Source organism: Schistosoma mansoni, chromosome 3 (genome assembly GCF_000237925.1).
Source record: "Schistosoma mansoni strain Puerto Rico chromosome 3, complete genome".
Lineage (NCBI taxonomy): Eukaryota > Metazoa > Platyhelminthes > Trematoda > Strigeidida > Schistosomatidae > Schistosoma > Schistosoma mansoni.
Genome location: NC_031497.1, coordinates 11,667,627 through 11,690,862, shown reverse-complemented (window position 1 = coordinate 11,690,862; position 23,236 = coordinate 11,667,627). Strand labels below are relative to the sequence as shown.

The 23,236-nt window shown below is 33.2% G+C and overlaps 1 protein-coding gene across 1 annotated transcript in view; it reads left to right on the top strand.

The window, feature by feature from the left end:
• Smp_181330 (hypothetical protein) overlaps positions 1-23,236 on the top strand; it is a gene marked incomplete at both ends in the record, with an annotated part of 68,025 nt that overhangs the window by 1,773 nt on the left and 43,016 nt on the right. Inside the window, 9 exons of the mRNA XM_018799219.1 lie at positions 733-982; positions 4,965-5,069; positions 6,822-6,931; positions 11,889-12,153; positions 14,334-14,693; positions 19,129-19,238; positions 20,257-20,512; positions 21,158-21,226; positions 22,268-22,366. Of these exons, the coding sequence (XP_018651030.1) occupies positions 733-982; positions 4,965-5,069; positions 6,822-6,931; positions 11,889-12,153; positions 14,334-14,693; positions 19,129-19,238; positions 20,257-20,512; positions 21,158-21,226; positions 22,268-22,366 (1,624 nt within the window). The remainder of the gene's footprint in view (positions 1-732; positions 983-4,964; positions 5,070-6,821; positions 6,932-11,888; positions 12,154-14,333; positions 14,694-19,128; positions 19,239-20,256; positions 20,513-21,157; positions 21,227-22,267; positions 22,367-23,236) is intronic.

Below are 23,236 nucleotides of genomic sequence, written 5' to 3'. Positions count from 1 at the left end.
GGTAGGTCCTCGGTTGGAATCTCGCGAGGTGGGATCGTGGATGCGCACTGCTGAGGAGTCCCATAATAGGACAAGCTGGCTGTCCAGTGCTTCCAGGTTTTCGATGGTGGTCTAGTTTCAATTGACCCATGATTTCAACTATGAAAAAAGTTATAGAGTAATTATGAGTAACAAAGATTCTATGTAGGCATAATGAACAGAGTAAGTACATATTCTGTTAGTAACAAAAGCTGTAAAATGTTTAGAGAAAATAAAATGAAAAACATTGAAAACTTATGTCATGTTATCGGATTGCAATAGTCTTCTGTATCTGACTTAAGTTCATCTGAATCCTATGATTTTAGGGAAAGAGTAACTGCTACAAATACATGACAATAACTTCCACGCATACATCTTAAGTTGATAATTCTGGTTAACAAACTGTATAACTATATCCGTATCACAGTTCATTCAGAATATAGTTAATGTTGGCTTAAAGCATTTTAATAATAAATTCAATTAACTACTTTGTGTAACACAGAGATTAGTGCTGGTATTAGTGGAAACTAAATTATTTACTGGCTTCACCTTTTAAGATCGTCTTATGAAAAACGTGACAAAAAAACTTCATCATTTCAATTATTTTTTACTACGTGATCTATTTCTCTTCGAAATTTGTTTAGCAATATCCGATCATTTTTATTAAATTGGGTCTATTCTACGGTTTTATTCGATTTCCAATTTTTTTAATAGTTACTACAAAGTTTCCAGCATGCGAATACAAGTGGATTAAAACAGCCCGAATGTACGTTTTTAGAATTCACAAAAGGTTCTATTGTACTCAACGCAATCTTGACATTTAACGAAGCTAATTATTCGCTATTATCTCCTCAAGACCTATCAAACTTATTGATAAAAGGCAGCAAGGAATTGATAGATTCCATAGTTAATGATAAAACATTTTCTTTAGGATTTAATTTCAATGGAGATTTTTCACTCAGATGTAAGTTTTACTGTTTCATTTCCTTGTATTTAACATAAGTGAATGCTAAATGGATAGAAAAACTGGTGCTATCGACATATGGAAAAAACAGTGCTTCTTGACTAACAGTTTAATTGTATTCCACACATCTTATCAAATGCTTTTCTGTTGAATTTATTTGAATAGGCAGCGTAGTAGCAGAAGATCAGCAGTAATAGGATACAGAAATTAAACAAAATTTAATAACACAAATGAATCCATACTCCATTAATACGTGGATCACAGTTATTTTCCCAATTCTTCATTAACAGTATAAACTTAATACTACGATCAGTTATTTCAGTTCTAACGATGATATTGTAGGAAACCCGTGTTTATATTGCTTAGAAGACAAACAGACCACGGCTGATATAGTAGAAATGAATATAATGTTCTTTACAGATTCTCTTTAATCTCATAATATATAATGATCAAACGATATCAACTTTAACATTTTCTTCTGAGGTCAAGAACAATTTATCATTATTATTATTGTTATCATACCATACAACTATTATGGGAACTGCTGATTAGATGTCATCAGCTACTTCAATAGATTCAGGGCGAATGATTTTGAAGTATTAATGTCTTATTCCTTGACTGAAATAAAAATTTTGTCACTGTAATAAGTTTAAATCTGTTCTAAGAATAAACTGACTCCACTTATGTATATTATTTAAACCATGTTGAGGTGATTCGCACTATACAGTTGTTGGATAGTAAGCAACTTAATGTTGTCTAATTACCAGGGTACACTGAAAGGTACTAATCAAGTTAGTAATGCAGTCTCCATCGTAAACTAGTTTCATGTTAGTTAGTTGGAAGCAATAAATGATCTCGTAAATGTTGATGAAGCGTGACGTCTGATACTTCAAACGTTGACGGGTAACTCTGTAAAGAAGAAAGCACATTTGTCTAGTACAAAAATTTCTATTTGCTAGTCAAAGTTTGGGTTAACATCTGTCAGAAGAACAAATGAATATTTTCTAATCATAGCCTCTATAATTTTAGTTACAGTTAAAGATCGATGGAATAATAACATACCCTCTTTATGGAATTTCCAATTAGATTTACCTGATATAAAACGTGATGAGAGTTTGGATGCATTTCCGTTACTGAAGTAGCTATCGTCAGTGAATCTCCTGTGGCAATCCCAAGCAAGCCTTGATTATTAGTTGGAAGTCTGAAGAATGGTAGAAACTTAGAGAGTGGTATTGAGGTTGCACGATAAGTGAAGGCGATATGGTTTGGGATAACCATTATATTTACAGCTAAGGCCAAAATTTGATAATGAAATAAATTTTCGTCATTGGTTTGTTTGTCCCGTCAAAACCAACCACATCCAGAAAACAAGTATTCAAATTAATTTGATCTATACTGACGAAGAAAAATTGCTGTAGATTTTCTTCATTCATCTGATACGCACAAAACCCATCCTTTCAACTCTCCGTAATCCCCTACATTTCATAAATAATATTTTTTGTTGCTGACATGAGAGGTTGGTCTGTGAGAACATATTGGAGACATACTTTGGATTTAGCTGGTTTTAGTAAGACGGGTATACAAAGTATAAATGCCATAAATGCCATTTCAACTGTTATAAGGAAGACTTAGATCTAGATTTCATACTAGATAACGTACTCTTTGCCTTAATAATGTCAGAACCTAAACACGTTTATCAGTAAAGGTGGTTTATTTCATAGTTGACCTAAAAATTAGTAACAAAAGGGGATTTTTTTTCGTTTATTCAAGTGAGTAGTAAGTATTACGAAATGTAAAACACTGATAATGCCACTTTTATCTGTCTAAAGAAATTTTGTCCAACCAAGCTTTCAATATTTACTGAATTGATGTACATGAACAAGTGAAAATAATTCAGTTATGTATACTGGATAGTCGGATTCATATATCAAGAGAGTTTTTGGTTAACAGTATGCTGGACAAAGTCTTACTGGGCAATTAGATAATAAGACTCATTTAACCAATCAAGAATAAACATGTTTATTAAAGAAAATGAGATTAAATGGATATAACCATGACAAGTGGCTCACGGTTAAGATGATTTATTACAATCAAAAGTTTCTTTGCATAATCATAACCAATGTTATAATTAGTACGACTGAATAGCTGGGAAATATTTCTTCATTCCATTTGTTCTCTATATGAAAGGACATAGAAATAATTATTAATCATTATTATTTACTTAATTTACTGTTTAATTAAAATTAGTGACTGAAATAAAAGAAGAAAGTGATGTATTACTTCCAACATCACAACCGGTATCATCATCATCATCATTACCACTTTCGATGACGACAACAACAACAACAATGATTTACGCAGATGAAATGTACTCATACATGAGGAGTTCTATGAATGAAGTTCAATCACTTGGTATGTTTACATAATCTAATTACAATTTCATTGGTAATCAAATACAAGTGAAATAATTTTCATCTATTTGATTAAAAAATATATACCGATTAAATCATAAAACAATTTATTCAGCAAAGGTATCCCTTATAGCGAATTCATTCTCGATGCTTTACAACCACATATATGTAATAAATTATGAGTCAATGAATAGTGACATGTCTGTTAGAATTTGACTAGGTATATTACGAAATTTAACTATATGATTTTAAGTAAACATACAGATATGAAAAGTGGAACTTGATGAAACTTGTTTGGCTTAACTTCCATTCAGTTTGTCTTTTTACGTCTACCATACTACTTATAAATCGTAAGTAGTTCGAGTAATTATTACCATTTCTAAGGTTTGACTAAAAACTAACAAAAAATCACTTTGCAAGGTATATTAATAACTATGTACAAAAACTTATAGTTTCCTGGCGAATGGTAGCAAACTAATGAAATTAACCTAACTTTTATAAGCATATCTAACTTAAATTTTCAAGTACTTATCAGTATAAATTCTTGGGTCGTTTTAGCACAGTCTTTGAATGAATACGAATTGCTGAGTCATTTCTTTATGTTTATGTTTGTTATGTCTTCTAGTTTTATCTTTCTTTTGAAAGAAGCAGCACAATGTAAGGTAATATGTGAAAGGCATTTAAGTTTTCTTCGTCTTACCTATCTTCAATTAAAAAATATATTGCTTCAACATTTCATCATTAACATAGCCAACTAAATACTCGCACTAGTATGACACTTGACAATGAGATACAAATTTGACGAAAACTACACCATGTTGAGGTGTTTTTATTCAGTGAGACATTTTGTTACTATATTAGATTAAATTGTTTATCAATGGGAATACATAGTCGTTAATTTACAAATAATTTAATATACTTACTTACTTACTTACGCCTGTTACTCCCAATGGAGCATAGGCCGCCGACCAACATTCTCCAACCCACTCTGTCCTGGGCCTTCCTTCCTAGTTCTATCCAGTTTTTGTTCATTCTTCTCATGTCTGTTTCTATTTCTCGGCGTAATGTGTTTTTTGGTCTTCCTCTTCTCCTTTGGCCTTCAGGATTCCATGTGAGGGCTCGCCTTGTGACGCAATTGGGTGATTTCCTCAAAGTGTGCCCTATCCACTTCAAATAATTTAATATAGGAATTATTTACTCATTATAAGCAAATATGGATAGTAGCTAGCAGTGGAATCCAGGACGCGCGTTCCGTCCTATATGGGACTCATCAGCTGGGTACACCTGCATGAGCTGATGTTCACTCTGGGACTCGAACCCAGTACCTTTTGCTTCAAAATAGGACGAAACGCGCGTCCTGGATTCCACTGCTAGCCACTATCCAGTTGCAGTCCTAAGCATCAATGGGAAGATTCAAACAAACGATACTCAGTGTATTTATTCATTATTTATTAAGTTATCTGTGTTTTATTCTGATATATATATATATTCAATAAATCAAACCTACAAATTGAATGAGATATTTTATTCAAAGGAAACAAAATGATATTTATGTTTTGAACTTATTTCAGTGAATTCTAGCAGTGATTTTATGTATACAGAACAATCATTGGGATCGACATTACCTTATAGTGAACAAGTTGATGAAACTTTGGATTCGACGACATATAGTGTAGGTAGGTTCATAAAATGTTACTATTTATATGTGTCTATGAGTGTCGTATTAAAATCTGGTAAGGTTATTCAACTTATTAATGTTTTCTTTGTTAATACACAATATCATTATTAATGCAAGGTGTGGTGTGAAAGGTTATGAACTTTCATGGTGTTAGAATCAGCTATTGAATTTTTATCATGTTAGATATAAGACAATGCACACGGGGTTCGATCATTCTTTCGTTCATCAGAATGATTCATCGGGAAATTCACCTTTTCTCTTGAGATTCAAGCTCTGTTGGTTGCAAAAATAGTTCGTCTCAAAATGGCTTCATTGTTAAATTTTTTTTGTCAATATTTATAACTACTTAACACGACAATTACACAATATTCACACCACTTTATCTTCTATTAGAGCAGTATTGTGATTTCTATATAAACGCAATTGTTAGTCATAATGCAGTTATCTATTGCATGTCTTATTACTCTTCAAAAACAAGAACAAAGAAGTCATACTTGTTTTAAACATACTAATTAAGCCCAATTACTTAGCAATATTAATGGAAGTACTATACGGAAAGGGTAAATCTTATAGTTGTTTTTTCATGGAAAACCTATTAATAGAAGGAAAATGTCAACCACATATTTGGGTTAGTATCAGTTACTTTAGCTCATATTTCAAGATGTATTTTAAAAATTCAGTTCTGAGTAGTGACCGTAAGAAACTACAATCCCTACTAACTATTAACATCTTTTAACAATTTTTAGTCTTAGCTCTTATTCTGAGTATAATACACCTGTCATACCGTTCAATCAACAAATAAGGCATTTTAACACAGATGAATAAATAGTTTATGTAATTCTATGTATAATAGTGCATACTACAAATATCGATCATTAAATCTCGACTCGGTGGTATAAATGAATGGTAATGACTGTGATATCTGAAAGTCTTAACTTCGATTCTGCCTCCGGTAGTTGATCAACACTCCTCAAAATTGGTAAACTGAAAAACAAAAGCTGTATATTGTTCCTGACTAACTAATAGTTCTCTATTTAATGTAAGTCCTCGATTAACGCTGACTTCGTAAATAGATAACTGAATCCAAGTTAAACGATGTGTTACTATGTTCTGATTAAAATAATTCTCATAAAATACATTCGTTTGAACATCAGTGCCATGGTATCATTTCCCTAGCTAGTACCTTTCAATAAAATCCATGCATCCTAGGAAGCATGACCACTATCAAACTTATCTAGTTGAACTAAACATCATACATGGTAATTATTTTTTCAATAATTCAAATAGTTTGATTCAATTATGGTTTCAGAACAAAGTAATTATATACAGAATAGACGGAATGTTATTAACAGTAAGATTCAAGACGCGTGTTTCGTCCTACATGAGACTCGTCAGTTGATTTCCAGGCCGAAATTTTAACCCGGTTCCTTTCGCTTCAAACACCAACTAGTCCACATAGCCATTCATTTGTGAGAAAGGTATGGTACTAAACCAGTGTCTTAGATTTCACTAGTAGCCATCAGTTCCATATAAACTTGTGTCATAATGACTATATCGAGGCAATCCACAGATGATGCACTGATGTCAACCAAGAGTGACCAAATTCCAGTCAAAATATCGTCAAAGGGATAGTACAAATAGTTATCAATTGAATTAATTCCATATATGTTCTTACGTATAAATAAGGTTGATGAGTAAAAAATACTCAACCCGTTCCATTGCATATTTCTTTCTAATCTTTTTTTTAAAGCCTTGAATTTTACAATTAAAGGATCTAATAGTTCACTAACATGGGATGATGATCTAGTGAACACCACTTCAACTACTTATCAAGAACTATATCGAAATGTTTGTGAACTAGTAAGTAAATTTTATTCTTAGAAATATTAGTAACATTTGGTTTGTTCTGATGACTCGTCTGAGCGAAAGCAATGTTTCGTTATCCGTGTTCTCTTAACACATCAGTCAATTTTTATAAAAAAACAGTCATCTGATTTTAACTAGAAAGTATTTATATTTATTTATGATTTATAAAACGGTTAACAAATATCTGAAATGCATATCAGTAGTGTCGATGTAAATTTTAGGTAATTCTAGTTAAATGTTTAGCAATTTTCAAAAGTTACTGACGTACAGCACACTAAGTAAAATCAGTTATGATCATTGTATATGTTGAGTATTTATTTGATGATTATCTATGAAAAATAACGTTCGAATAATTGACTTAGGTCAAATGAATTACTCTACTCATTTTTAGAGAGTATTACAAAACCTTTAGTTCTTATACATATCATAAACCGACCAATGTTAGACCACTACAGAAAACCTGGGAGGACTAGATGGTAGTTTCGTTCTAGTGTGGGACTCCTCAGCAGTTGGCATCCACGATCATGTGATCACCAGTGACTAGCTTTGAGAAGTAATTCTTGGAGTTCTAGTGGGAAGTCATGACCAGTGGAGTCCATTCAGTGTCGGGTGTGAAGCAGTAGACAATAGAAGACAGTTGCACAGTATCTTGAATTGGCTGGAGTTGGAAATTAACGCCGTTGGACGACGGCTTAGTGGTCTAGACGTTAAGCGTTTTAGCGAGTCCGAAGGTCCTGAGTCCAGGTCCTGTGTTTGAGACTTAATAGTCTGAATAAATTTGAAATAACCTTTTAGTAGTAACGCATTATAAAACTATAGATTTCTACGTTACATTGTGAAATAAAGAGCTAGTAGGAGAGGTTGTCTAATTTTAATAGTGATCAAGTTTATTTTAAGGAATTAATATTCTCTGCTAAATATTAATGTTGTGATTTACTGTTGTTTATAACTCTACACTTTAAAGATCTTAGGGCTTTAATTTAACACGATTAATACATGTAAAACGAAACAGAAAAAACATTTTCTAGTTACATTTACCTTTTAACAGTCAATCTCAACGAAGCTGCATCACTTTAGAGCTTGAAATTCCTATGGATATAGAGAATATCGGGTAAAAAAATTATTTCATTTTTCAGTATAAGGTTGTAAAGATTGTTAAGTTGTGACCGAGATCGTTTGTGCCCTTTTACGGATTTATGCATAACTGAAAGGTAAAATAGTAGAATGATACATCCTCAGCTAAAACAGAATGCAAAATATTCTCATTTTAGTGGTTTTGTTCGATTTCAGTACAATGTTATTTTTCATAAAACCTCTGTTTGCAAGAGCCATATAAACGCCAATAGAATATCAGACAATGAAATGCAGAACTATAATTAAATAGTCACACAAATGATTCCGTTGTGTATAGCAAAAGTGGACCATGGTAAAACTAAAGTCTCTATTTCTATTAAAATTCAAGTAAGTTTACATTATGTGGATTAGACTCTGGATGTAGCAATGTGTATTTACGTTGAAACGATAAATGGGGATGGGAAAAATATTATAATATCGTTAATCAATCTCATCATCATATGAAGAGACCACTGAATTTTATTGTGGACTAGTCGTTGGCGTAACTGTAATGATTATTTCACAGCCACGGCCAGAAATTTTTACACAGTCATGTGATTCAGTTACTATGGACTAACCACTCTAAACTGTGCATAGAGATTAGGTGTTGACTATTTATTTACCTTAAACAATTTAATCCAATGTTGTTATTACTTATTTATTTTATATTAAAATTTCATAATATAAGCAATATTATCCCTACTAGTGTTATTATTATACATTGTTACATGTTTAACTAAATAAAACAACAATCAACCCATCTACCAGAGTTAACAAAGATCAGCCAAAATCCACGTGATAAACTGCTATCACAATCTATTCCCCAGGTAATACCTTTTCATTGATCCGCAAAAGTTTACAAACAAATTACAAAATTGAGCAGAATTGAGCAAAATTTGGTGACATAATTATTTCTGAATTGAAAAAGTCTAGAAGTGAAATTGTTACAAGGTGGAGCAATAAAAAGAATATAATCTATGAAGAGTAGATAAAATAAGCAACATTAAGCCATTATTATTGACATTACCTCACCTTTACGTAATATGATAATTATTAGAACAAGGTTTCTAAATTCAGGCTCTTTGGGATAATTGTTGAAAATAATTCACAGAAATAAATGTTTCGTCTAATTCATCCATACATTTTGATATCAGACTACAAAAGTATTGTCTGTCGATAGAATAAGTTATTGTTTTTTCTTAGTGAATCTCTGACCTAAAGGCATACATTTTATGAGTGATAATAGACTGAATGTAATAGTTTACTAGCAATGTGTTGTTTGGTTCCCATTCTTGAGAAATGCTAAACATTTTTTGACCAATCATAAGCCAACTTCTCATTGGCCTAATGTATCATCTCTTCCTCCTGAAAGAAATAAGTTTGGCTGTAGGAATTGAACAAGGTGTTTCATCAGTTAGTGTAGGGTTAGATTCGTTGCCAAATATATGTAAATCTTAATAAATATTAACAACAAACAGTCCATAATTGTGAAGTAGATGCAATGTTCTATACGGGAAGTAGAGTTTAACATATTCGCGACACATTGTAGTTCCTTATTTTACTATATCATGAGCCTATATCACAGTTAGAGACTAACAAAAGTGTGACACTACATTCAAATCTCTTAGAAAAATTAATTTCACTGGTACATTATAAAGAAATACTATATTAAATATTGGGCAGATACTGAACTGGATAAACTGGAGAAGATTCAGATATAACTTCGATCGATAACTCATATACAGGTCAGAAAGCGACACAGTGGAATTTCCAGTAGTGAAACTAATTACGCTGTAAACAATATAATGTTCAGTAACGCGAATGAAAATAGATTAAGTTTGTCACCCTCAACTGCATCAGTCATTCATTTGTGACCTCTCTGTTGCATACGGAATATTTAATAGATATATTAAAATTACCAAAAATAAACAAACTATAATTATTTTCTAACAAGATTCACAAATTTTAAAATAACACAAAAACTAAAATGAGTTATTTACATACGAAATGTTTTTAAAATAAAAAAAAGTAATTTGAATAATTCTTTTTCTGAAGGGGCTTTTGTGGAGATTTTAGTAATTTGATATAGTTGAGATCATGAATCAATTGAAGCTAAACCACCATGGAAAACCTGGAAGCACTGAACGGCCGACTTGTCTTGTTGTGGGACTCCTCAGCAGTGCACATCCACGATTCCGCCTCGCGAGATTCCAACCCAGGACCTACCAGTCTCGCGGCAAAGCACTTAACCGATAGACCACTGAGCTGGCCGGCATTCAATGGTGTTAATGTCTACCTTCAACCAATCCACGAAATTGAGCAACCATTCACCAATGTCTCCAGTAAGTTGATATCTCCCAACAGACCTGGTTGAACTCCACCGGTTACTGCTTCTCACTAGAACTCCAGGAAATACCTCATGAAGCCAGTCACTGATAGGTCCTGAGTTCAAATCTCGCGCTGCGGGATCGTGGATGAGCACAGCTGAGGAGTCTCACAATAGGACGAGTTGGCCATCCAGTGCTTCCAGGTTTTCCATGGTGATCTAGCTTCAATTGACTAATGATTTCAACTGTATATAAGGATTAATTTCTTAGTTTCAGATACTAATAATTAAAATCTTGAGTGATGTAAAGAAATTTTCTTGTGAGACGTTATGAAGATTACAATGAAATACAACTAATTCGTTATATTTTACGTAAATTGTTATTTTCGTGATAGAAACTCATTCACATTATCAGAAAGAATTGAGCGAATCAAGCACATCTAGTATTGAGAAAAACAAAGAAACATGATATATTTAAGTATTAGTATTAACCTAACTAAAGTCATGTGTTCACTAAGTGCAGTTATATGTTTTTTTATTACTTTAAAAAAATTGTCCAACTTAAAAAAACAGTAGGTTTCGATTAACTTCTTTTACTACTTGATATCTATCAGCTTCAGAATGAAGACCTTTAGTAAAACATTGTGTAAGCGACAGATGTTAAGAATCTCACAATTGCTCCTAAAAACTGTGAAGTCTGGTGATTGAACGTGTTTTGAATATGAAAACAGTAGGGAAATCTGTTGATTGTCGGAAGTTATTCTACCCCAATCTACTGATAATGGATAATGTGTTATTAACTTCAAAATCTGTAAGGTTTTAACCGCGTTTATTGTAGAACGTATAAGAGTATGATATTCCAATGATATTCTTTAGTAGCACCACTGTTGATTAGTATCCGTTTAGTGCACCAGTAAGCAGTTGTTAAATTTTTAAACACTGAAACCAGACTAAGTCTATGTTTAAGTCTACATTTTCTTTGTCTATTAATATGTAATCAAATGGATTTAACCCATTATCCATTTTTGCCGGTCTTTATAAAGCAACATTTTCAGCTGTCATCCAAATGAGAAAGGAAATTTTATTATGGATGTTTACCAGCATGATGAAATAGTGATCTGAATTAGCAGTCAGACTAGTTGATACGGTAGTAATATTCACTAGGTATAAGTTCAATGATTCAAATAAATAAGATTATAATAGATTGTTAAGATACGAAAAGGAACATTTTGCAAATAGAGCAAGCTCCCATCTAAATCGTTATGTGAAACTGTTGAAAATATTTGTAAACAAACGATCTGCTACTCATTTGTACTTAAAATTATTAAGTGGAAGAAAAGTCTTCATAAAAGAAAGAAGTTTTTTAATAAATATCAATCTTTCAGATTAAAGTACTTCTGAGAAAGAATGTAGGAACTGTTAATTCACAGAAATATCTATTGAGAAGTATATTCATTTATAAACTATTTCGCTTATTTAGTATCGATGAATATTTTCAAACAAAACTTTCAGCTTTTAGCAGTCATGAGGTCAATTTTATCATCTCAATGGATTGTTGAATGTGGTACCATACAATTCAAAAAAGGCTCCATTGACGTTGATGCTGAGCTTATTTTGACAGTGAATTCATCATCAATTAATGCAACATCTGAACCTACATCAACTATATTAAATGATACTAATATAATCACAGAAATAAATGAATATGTTTCAACTGTGGATCAAAATGATACATTTGGAATTTACATTGATCCAAATTCAAGTATTTCATTATCATGTAAGTCATTAGAAATATTCCCAAAAGGTAGTATATATATATATATATATATATATATTTCTATATATATTTCTATATATTTTCAATCGTATTGGAGTTGGCTGCATCCATGTGCCTAGATTTGCTGTCTTAAATTCTCATAGTTTGATATAATACACTGTGTTTTAGCTTTACTGTGAGGTAAATTATACAAGATTTTTTAAAATAACATATTCCCCTACAAAGGCGATTCTTGTTAAAATCAATGCATCATGAACACTTGAGGAATAATAATATTTGAGGTGAAATTAGCTTGATGAACATCTCAGCAACTTCTCAAATTTTGGGAATTTTTGATAGTGAAGCTACAATGACCACATATTGAATTTTTTTTACCAATTTTTCTCCCAAGTAAATATTCTATAGAATAAAGTAATTGTTTACAATTAAGCTGATTATCTTCGCTACACTATCCTGTATTACTTTGTTTTACTTTTCTCCGTTTATTCTTAAACACAATAGAAAATATTTAATATTTTATTATTTCAAGAAAGTAAACTAAATTTATAGCACTACGACAAGGAAAAATCCACCAATCAATAAATTGAGAAGAGATTACGTTGCTTGCTCGTAGTATACAAACTTTAGAAAGCGGATTGAACCCCTACCTTAATTTATGTCAAGGTCTTTGTAAAGACTAGTAGATACTTGGTTCATCGGCCATAGAAATCATTTTTTCAGTAATGATCACCATAAAGGTCTAGTTATTTGACCGTATTATCTACAGCTATTGTCAGAAAATTATCTTTGAATGAAATGATAACAGAGGCATAAATGTGTTAAATAGATAAATGAATTATTTCTGATAGGTGGACGAAATTACTTGTTGTTAGCAGACTTAATTAACGGTATATTTACTTTTTATAAATAATTTCGAAATTCGCGATAACTGATTAAGAAATCCAGGAAACATTAGTTGGATTTGCTAGATATCGTTTTAGTCGTTTATTCATACAGAATATATTATTTGAGCATAATAGTTATTCGTTCTCACTACACTACATGTTTGTCTAGGTCAATCTTTGAAATCTAGTTATACTTAAATGAGCTTACTCTTTTTCATAAAATCTGTTATCCAAACAGATTGCATAAGACCCTATTCTTGAATGAAATTTAATTTTCATCCCTGGTAAACCAAGATATCTGAATTTTCCGTCATTAAGCTAATTTGAAAGAATTTGTGCAAAGTAACTGTTTAGATCAGATCGATCAATCCAAGCGGTGATAGGTTGCTCTATTGATTTTGTATTGAAATTAACTCAGTTACTCTCCCCTTTAATTCACTGATTTAGATACAGTACGTCTTGCATAATCGAATGATTTATAAGTAGCCATACCAGTTAAATAAATCAGTGAATTAATTGAAAGAATGTTGACTCTGGGAGTTCCTTCCGCATGCTTAAAGTATAACATGTCAGGAGTAAATTCAGACTATTTTAACTCAGATAATAATTAATTAAATTAAGCAAACTCTGTAAGCAAAGATGGATAGTGGCTAGCATTGGAATCCAGGACGCGCGTTTCGTCCTATTTGGGACTCGTCAACTGGATGTACCTGCATCTCAGATGGGACGATTCAAACAAACAATACTAAATGAATTTAAGCAAACTCTGTTTATCCATTTGAGTGAATGACACCTGAAATTGTGGTAAATATTTTGAAAATTTACAATTCCAAATTAGAAAAAACACTACTTAGGAAAACTTTTTTATGGTTAATAATAAATATATTTTTTGTTATATCCATATGTTTAGAAAAAATGTGTAATTCCTACATTTTGTGACTTAATGTAAGCCACTTGTTTAGAGAAAATAAATAGCCGAATTATTGTTATTGAAACTACTAGGCTGTTCTAACTCCGTCAGTCAGTGTTCGGTCAAAGAGAAGTGAAGCGAACGTCCGTTGTTAAGAATTGTTCAATCTAACAACTAAGGAATGCTATTTAACCTTTTTATTGACTTTTAAAAGTTTTATCACTTGACATGATATCATTATAGCTTTCATATGGGTGTTCTTGCAAGTGATATATGTATATGTACATAATCAGTGGTCTTAAATTAACTAACAGTTAAATATAACATTCTCATACCTTTATCTGATTGATTTCTTATATTGCCCTGTTATTTTTTACATTGTTTAGTGATAGTGATAAGTATGGAATCAACAATATCTTATGACACTCAGGTGATACAAGATGTCACATCGTCTGAAACAAATGACGAGGATTCTGATCCAATAACAATGGCAACTAATCAATTAGAACTGACAAATGAGTCCACGGTTGGCGAAAACAATTCAACTGACACAAGTACATTGGTCATTGAACAAAAGCAATCAACAGAGATGCCATACACCCCAACATTAGGAGAAACTGATAGTTTAATAACATCAATGGTATCTAGGATTTCAGAAGAAACGCCAGATACTACTCTGTTAGCACAAACGTTCACTGATGACATGTTTTTATATTTTCCACTTAGTGTGTATTCAACAAGTACAGGTTAGTCATTGTTCATTTAAAATAAACTAATTATTCATAGTAAGCTGTTTATCACATTGAAGGTTTGATGATTCACGATATTAAAATAGTTATATTGTAAAAATCAGTATCTGATAATTTAGCATGGCTACTGAAATAAAAATTACCAAATTAAAATTATACAAACCAGTTGTCATTCTAATTTTCAAAAACAGATCCCTTTTGTTGAAGGCTAGATTACTCGGATCTTAGATGAGAAAAAGCAGCGCGGATTGTGAGATGAAAGAACTAATATGTTAAACTACTCAACAATACTTAATCGTTATATCTAAACATAGTATTACTTTTTCTATACTACATAACTCAACAATCGGTCACAACCTTAGGATAAATTGGGTATTTCAACTTCCTCTCTTACTTGTTGAGAAGACTCAGTCACCATACTGATTATTTGTAAATGGGAAATCGCGTTAGCAACTATTTTCTTAAAAACTCATTTCTGATTGTATTGACAAGACCACTTATCCTAATGCTGTGCTGCAATCAAATATCTACTGAAGTGTTTTCTTCGCAAAGGCTTATAAGCACTTTGAGCTTTATTCGCAGAAAGATATTCAGTTCATGATAAGCAATCTTACCATCTAATTCACTTCATTATTTTATTTTTAACTGACATTGAGATGAGAATTAAATGTTGAGTTGGGTTATGAGGAACAGAAAATGTTAGAATTTGTGTTCAGTCAAACAAACACATGTCGTATGGAATAAATGGAATCAGTAATATTTACATATATCAGAACCCAGTATACATTTTTGAAGTCTCTGTTGACAAATTAATGAAATAGTTTGTTTAGTTTTTCGTTAAATAATAAATACGGTTATGGATATGTCTTAAGTAGTATGTGTGATAAAGCGCTTCACTTGACTGACGATATACTGTACATAATTTTGAATCAAATAATCCGCTAACTGTGATAACTCATTATTCTTGTTTATTGTCAATAACAATTTAAATAAAACATAATACTTCTGGATTACACTCTTCACTGCCACCGAACATTTGAAAAGACAGTCACTTTTTACCAGGAGAAAACCTATGTCAAACAGATATCCTGTAACTTTATATGAAGCATACTCAACTTATCAGATATGAGTTTCTTGTGATTTCATGACTATTTCTAACACATGACTATTTCTAACACTTGTTATCATGAAAAGACTCATTCAAACAGTGAAAAACTAAGTTCTGTACGAAAAGCATATATATATATATATAATGTTGGATGATGTACTAAATAGTTATTACATTTATTCAAGGTTCATCTAAGAACAAAAATAACTAACAAATATAAAGAAATAATCTACATAAACTGAGCCTCACCACACCCACTCGACAGCGATCTACACAACAACCTCTATTTCCACACCTATGGTCGGCACCTGGCCAACAGCCTCATCATTAATGACATCAACAAAACAAGCAGTGTGGCTAGCACCAGCACTGGACAATCCACACCCATAATGTCAACGCATGTCAGCACAACCGATATTGCTCTGACCAGTGCAGTCACATTGACCACACATTTCACTGGATCCACAGTATCAAAGGAGATAATCTTCATCGCTGATCAACATATTCCGAGTATTCTGTCAATTGTTGTCCCGTCTGATTTTGTGTGTACGCTCACGTCTACAATGCATATCTTTTATTCTACTGACTCAATTCATGTTTCCGTTCATGGGATTTGATGCGTATTCATCTATTGACACTGATGTTTTCTCGCCGCTTTATTTTGATGTCTCACCGGTTGGCTATTCCTCATGTTCGAGCTCTCTTTCTTCCTATCTTATTCTTAAAGAGTTTCTAGTATGACTTTTATCTCTGCGATCGTCATTGCTAGACCGTTTTCCATTATCTTATTTTTTTTATTTTTCAGGCGGTATTTTTCTATATGATTCAGGTGATGTTTAATACTTTTGCTACTCTGGTTCTTAGTCTAAATCTCCTTTTTATTCTGAGTGAATATATTTTCACTTCACTTTCATCATTTATACAGTTCTCGATAGTTTTTTTGAGTTTGCTAATTAATCTCATACTGAATATGGCGCCTAATATTTTACAACCAATATGTCATGTAGCTTTATTAATGGAACCTACATTCTTTCAGTGAATAACCAGAACTTGTGAATTTCAAATTAGTGTTATTCTCATGTATTAAATTGATCTAGTTGTTATTTCTTTTTCATCTTAACGTCAAATAACTAGTTTGCAGGTGATTTTTGATTATAGCACTTCACAGTGTTTATGGATAAACGAAGTAATTTATGTCTAAAACAGCTCCCATCGAGGGAGAAAGTTTCTGGAGTTTATTAAATCTGAAGTTTGTCAAGTACTTTGTGAAACATTTCTTCTCCTCATACCTCAGAACTTTTATATTCAGTATGAAGTCAGCAACTGGAAAAGTGTATTAATCATTAGTTATTATATTCTAGAAATAATCAGGTGTTTAAGGAAAAAGTTCCTCAAAATAATTACTCAAGTTTTGGAGCTAACCTGAATTCTATCGTGTGAGATCGCACGTTTAACTCTGTCAAATTAAGTGAAACATTCGCCTTATGTTACCAATTTGTGAAGATTTATTCGTGCAGGTCAGACTGAAGTTTTCCTAAGAAACTAATCATGAAGAAATGAAAATCAGACAATATGAGACGTTAAAATATGATCTGTAAAATGGAGAAATGAATATGGAGTATAAATCACACTTGTCATAACTTACATAATACTTTCAACATAGCTTTATAGAAATTGTGTATACTTTCCACTTGTTCATTTGATTTAAACTTTGTTATTGAAAGAGGAGTGTGGTAAAATGTTAAAACATAAAACAACAAAATACTTCTAAACTTAAGGTGTATGAAAAGTTATTCTCGACAATTTTTTCAATGGACACTAGTTCACAAAATGGCATGTTTTATTTCATAGCTCAGTTCAATACATTCTTCGTCTAACTGTTAATGAGTTTCAGTCATTAGAATAATCAGACATAGGTAATACAAATTTATTTTTGTCTAGCAGTAAGTGATTCCACACTCCGTAATAGTTTCGAAAATTTTATGTAGTTTACTTGAGTTCTTATCACTAACAAAATCACTTGTTTATTTTGATTGATGTCGGATAACAAATACTTCAATATATCTGGTCGGACTAATATCATATTGCAAACTGTTACGAGACACATTTGCTGTAAGATTTTGGTTAATGAAGATTGATTGACAAGGTGGTTTCATCCAGTTTATTACACCATCTTATGATAAGGAAGAGACGTATTGATGTGATGATAAACTGGCTGATGAAATACGTTTAATTTAGGTCGTATATAGAAATTTGCTGAATTCAAAGGCGAATCTACAGAAGCAGTTAGAAATTGGAAATCTTTAGAAACAGACCTTATGTGAGCGATAGATAATGTGAAGTAACTGGATTGAGGCATTCAGTGATTTAACCTTATACTCACACCAAAGTGTTTACCCCTGAATTCACGTTTTCATCATTTGTATGCTTAGTTAAATTCAAGTTGCTTTTCTCCTATGTTTTGTGTTTGTGTTTCTGCTTGTCCATCTGTATTGCATGTCACTAAACTCCATGTGTTATTTTAATCAACGTTTTCTTCGTTATCTATTTACATGTTTTCTAGAAGTCAGCCTCACGAAAACGGCAATAATCAGTAAGTCAAAACCTGATAAAGCAGTTTGTTTTATCACAACAATTATTTTCTTTATTGGTTGTTTTGATTCGGTTTTCCATTTCATTCATCAGTAAGGTGGTCACATTGTGTTGCATAAATGGTTGGGTGTTCCTCTTGTTCCTCTTGAAAATTCAGTGTAGCGAAGAGATGTCACAAATAGTACGTTGATATATTGGAATTATTTGTCAACCAGTATTTATTGTTGAGTTGTTCAGGGTCGTCTGGTTGCATTGACCAGACCACCATCTCTGTTAAACCGGAATGATTCATAATCTTTCTAAGTGGAACAATCTAATTGTATTCGTATAGAAGCTAACAAGTAGTGATATTTACTGCAACTGTGGAAGTCACGCTATGTTCGTTTGCTGAGCGTCACTCCACTCACAATATTGTCACACTTACTAACAAATGTGTGTGGGTAGACATAAACACTCGATGTAGAATTGCTTATTTTCATAACAAACCAAGAACATATAGCATTCAGTGTACATGGATGTGGGAAATCGAACAACCATCTATTTCATAGTGTCTATCACTTCGGTAGATCCTACTCGAATACACTTGGATTCGTGGTGTGGAGTTGAAGAGAGATCGTTCAGTTTTGTTTCATTTTGAAGCAGTAAGTCAACTGAATATTCTCCTTTCACTGAGAAGTCGCATTTAAATCAATGAACTTTGACTTGTCGGAAACTATTTGAATTCTTTTGTAGCAGTCTCATCAACGCTGACTAGATTGAACAAGCCTTTGGAGTGGAATGACAGTTTATTGGATCCCAATTCCGATTTATATCGAGATTATTCAACTCAAATTTGTGACCTGGTAAGTTTGTTACCTAATTCTCAATTGAGTTTACATGAAAATGAGGAAAACTGATGAAATGTATAGACAATCTGTGTTTTTGATAAAGGCTTGAAGTTTGACATTTGAAGAGGGTTTTTCGAAATATCAGTAGCTATTTAACAGGTCTTTATAGAACACAGAGTACTATTCAACTGTTTCCTCCAACCTCCAACTACGAGGTGGCCTAACTGAGCTAAGTGGCAGTGTGGCACCATTTGCTGATGCTATAAATTGTGATGTCGCACCAACTGACAACTGCGACTAACTCATGTCTTTATTCATTACTGACTATTTCATTGAAAAACTAGAGCTCACACTTCTGTGGCTTGAGATGCTGATTGATATCATGTGATAAGATTACCAATCGGAATTCTAACTCTAATTTCTTTTCCATTCCGTGTCTACTATTTTCTCGATGACCCAGTGTCCGATCAATGACCGACCACATGTCTGACCCTCACCGTTCACCTTGAGGCGATGCAAGCCAGGCTTCTATTTTTCCGCTATTCGTAAGCCCTTCGTTACCTTCTACCTTGAGTCAGGGAGAGAAGTCAACAGACAGCCTCTATCATTCAAGCATACGTGGGTTTATATACAAACATGCTGGACCACATCACACCACTGAGTGAAAAATCACAACTATACATAGACAAGCCGAAGGTGTTTGTGAATAGTGCGAGCCGTAAGTAGAAGACTGGCAACAAACTGGGAGCGGTGAGTTGTCTATCAGTGGTTAACAGGTTAACCAAACGCTTGTGGCTAACTTATTATATAGACACAGCAATCCAGTTACGTAGTATTTATACAATTTAATGTTTTACATCAACTCGGCGCCCAAATACTGTGGGACTATTCGCTCTAAATAAGACGAAAGTTCTCATTAATGATAATAATAATATTCGTGATTACAATTCGAAAACCATTTTCGAATGTTCCAACTTTTACAATATTCGTCCCGTTATAACACACACTATTTTCTTCTCACAAAATCTCCAAGCTTTTGCACAGCATTAATTCAACTTACATCAAGGGAATAATCAATGTCACTTGCACAGTTGCTGGCTTCTCACGTGGATCAGTTATTGGAAAAATAGTGTTAGTCATCGATTATAGTAGCACTAGTGAGAACTTTTCATCAACTGAAGTGACAGTAGACACTGTTCGCAATGCGGTTGTGGAATACATAGCAGAAATAGTTGCCAATGGTTCAGATCAAATATACTTCGGTACATCAAGTGGTTTGACAATAGAAAGTGAGTGCATGTGATTTTTCGAGCTTATTGAAATTGCATTTTGTGTTTAACGTCAGTTGAATAAACCCGTTTATCCTGTAAGTTGAACGCCATTTTATCGATGCATCTTGGAAATCGATGATGGGTGAATCCCACACCGGAAGCGAACTTTGTAGGATCCGATTGGTTGTTTCCCACGTTAAATATCGCCTGCACAACAATCAACATGCATGTATGATGTGATCATCTATTGGATGCTCTTAATTTTAGTTCATGAAACTGTTTTGTCCTATTTCGAATTTGTTGTTCTAGAGAGACAATAGAAATCGGTTTTATCCTCAGTCGCTTGTATAGGACCTTTCCATATATGCTGTTTGGTATAGAATTCCGCTTACACTTTAAAGAGTCTAACAGTCGGTGAGATCACAACACCCAACGAGATGGAATGTTCAGCGTTCGATCAACGAGGAAATGGGATTGTTGCCGAGTTTGAAACAGAATTCCACCACTTGCCAACCATCTACAGCGAAATTTTCTCGACTTCATTTACTGTCCAATATCTAGTTGCCTGCTATGGCTAGCAGCTAATCGTAATCAGAATTAATTATCATGTATACTCAGTATTTTGTGACGTGAATAGGTACACGTTTCTCTTTGTATTTTCAGCTGTAATCGATGCGGCAACCACCGAGATGATCACTGAATCTCAGGATACCGAAGCTTACAAGACTACGGGTAAGTAAGTGGTTTGCAATATGTTTTGACTCAGTCGATAATATACGTGAGAACCTATGTCTTAAGATTGCGAACTGTACGAGTAAAATACTCTGAATATTCACTTTCGTGAATTGATTCTTCAACCAGTAGTTTTGACTGCAGTATCATTGCAGTAATCTTCCTCAGATAAAAGAATATGGAGTGACAATAAATCAGTTAGAAACACCCAAAATATTATATGTGAGTATTCGCGGTAATGCAGAAATGTTTGGAGTATTTGTAGGGCCCCAATATGACACAAAATTAAAGATGTTACGAGCAATCAGAATATCTGACTATAAGACAGTACATTTCGAAAGCTAGATATGAACGATTGATGAATCGAATGGTTATATTAAAGACGAATTCAGATGATGTGTGTGTATGAAAACACGTAGTGAAAACAGAGAGTTAAGCTACAAGTAGAAAAAATTAACAAACGCTAAATTACTTCAAGTAGAAAAACGATTTTTCGGTCAGCAATGGAGAATCATCCATAATCAAGTTCGAGTTCCACATCATCTGCTTTCATGTCGAAAGTACAAGGAGATTGCTTCAAATAAACACAAATAGTAAATGGTAGAACAATCAATGAACTGACGAAACATCAGTCAAAAAAGAAAATGTGACCATGTGATGTACATGCAAGGAAGAAACATCTGGTAGAAACATCGAGAAAAAATGAAGTTTGAAAACTCGTTGAACTATATTGAAAACGTAAAGAAACCTGAACAAAAATGTAACGGTCATTATTTGAAAAACACAAGAAAATTACGAAACAATGAACGACATAAAAAAGAAGGGAAAAAACGAAACCGACTGTGACATTCAAAAAACATAGGACAGTAAAAAGACATAACGTGAGAAAAGGGGAAACAAAGAAAAATAAAAACAATAGAAATTAAAAGGAGGAGTATGACAAATAAAAAAAGCAAGAGGGCGAATCGACGATGGGTTGGATGATAACTTGAGTTGTGAAATAATTGATTAATTACTGGTGTTGAATTTGGTCGATTGTAGGTGAGGAGACTACTGACACGACGGAAGTGACGACGGAGATCGATATTACGGAGACCGACATTACGGAGACTGAGGTGATGGAGACGGAGAGGACAACAGGTGAGTGTGTTAGTTAGTTAGTAATTTGTTTAGTTAGTTGATTGTGTGTATGCCATGTACACAGTGTTTGTGTGAGATGGGTTTGAGTTAGTTGAGTAGAGGACTGATACTAGTTGTGATTTGGTGAATTGCATGTCGTGCACATGAGTGGATGGATGTGACATTGTGTGATTGTGAGTGTCATGTGTGTGTGTGTGTGTGTGTAAGAATTGAACTGGTTGAATGTGAGTGTGTAGAGTGTGGGTTGGATGAGTGTACTGGATGTGAGCAATAGATAGAGTGTGCATGTTGTTTGATGAGGTGATTGGATTGAGACGATCATTGAATGAATTGTGCTGGTGCTCACATCTTCCTGTCATATCTCAGTGAGCTCACACACTGTGTGAGTGAATTGTGATTGTGTGTTCTGTGAGTATGTGGTGGATTGGTGCTACAGACAGTGAGGTGATTCGGTCAATTCTATTCTCCACATTGCTTCGCACACCTACTCAATTACTCACTCACTCACTCACTCACTCACTCACTCACTCTCCCACTCACTCACTCACTCACTCATTCACACACTCAACTACGAAATCAGACTCACACGCACACAATGTGGTCTTCACTTCACTGCACCAATTAACGTGTGTATGTGTGTGTGAGTGTGTGAATGATTGATTGTTTGATTGATTGACTGATTAATTGATAGGTTTTAGTAGTGGGTGATTGAGTGAGTGATTGCGAGAGTGCTGAATTGTGTAGAGTTGTGTTGAGATGTGATGTGTTAATGTGAAGAGTGTAGATTGAGGTTGTTTTGTTGGTGTGTACCAGTGTGATGTGTCTTGGAAGTTTTGTGATGAGGTGTGTGTGTGTTTGTGTGTATTTGTG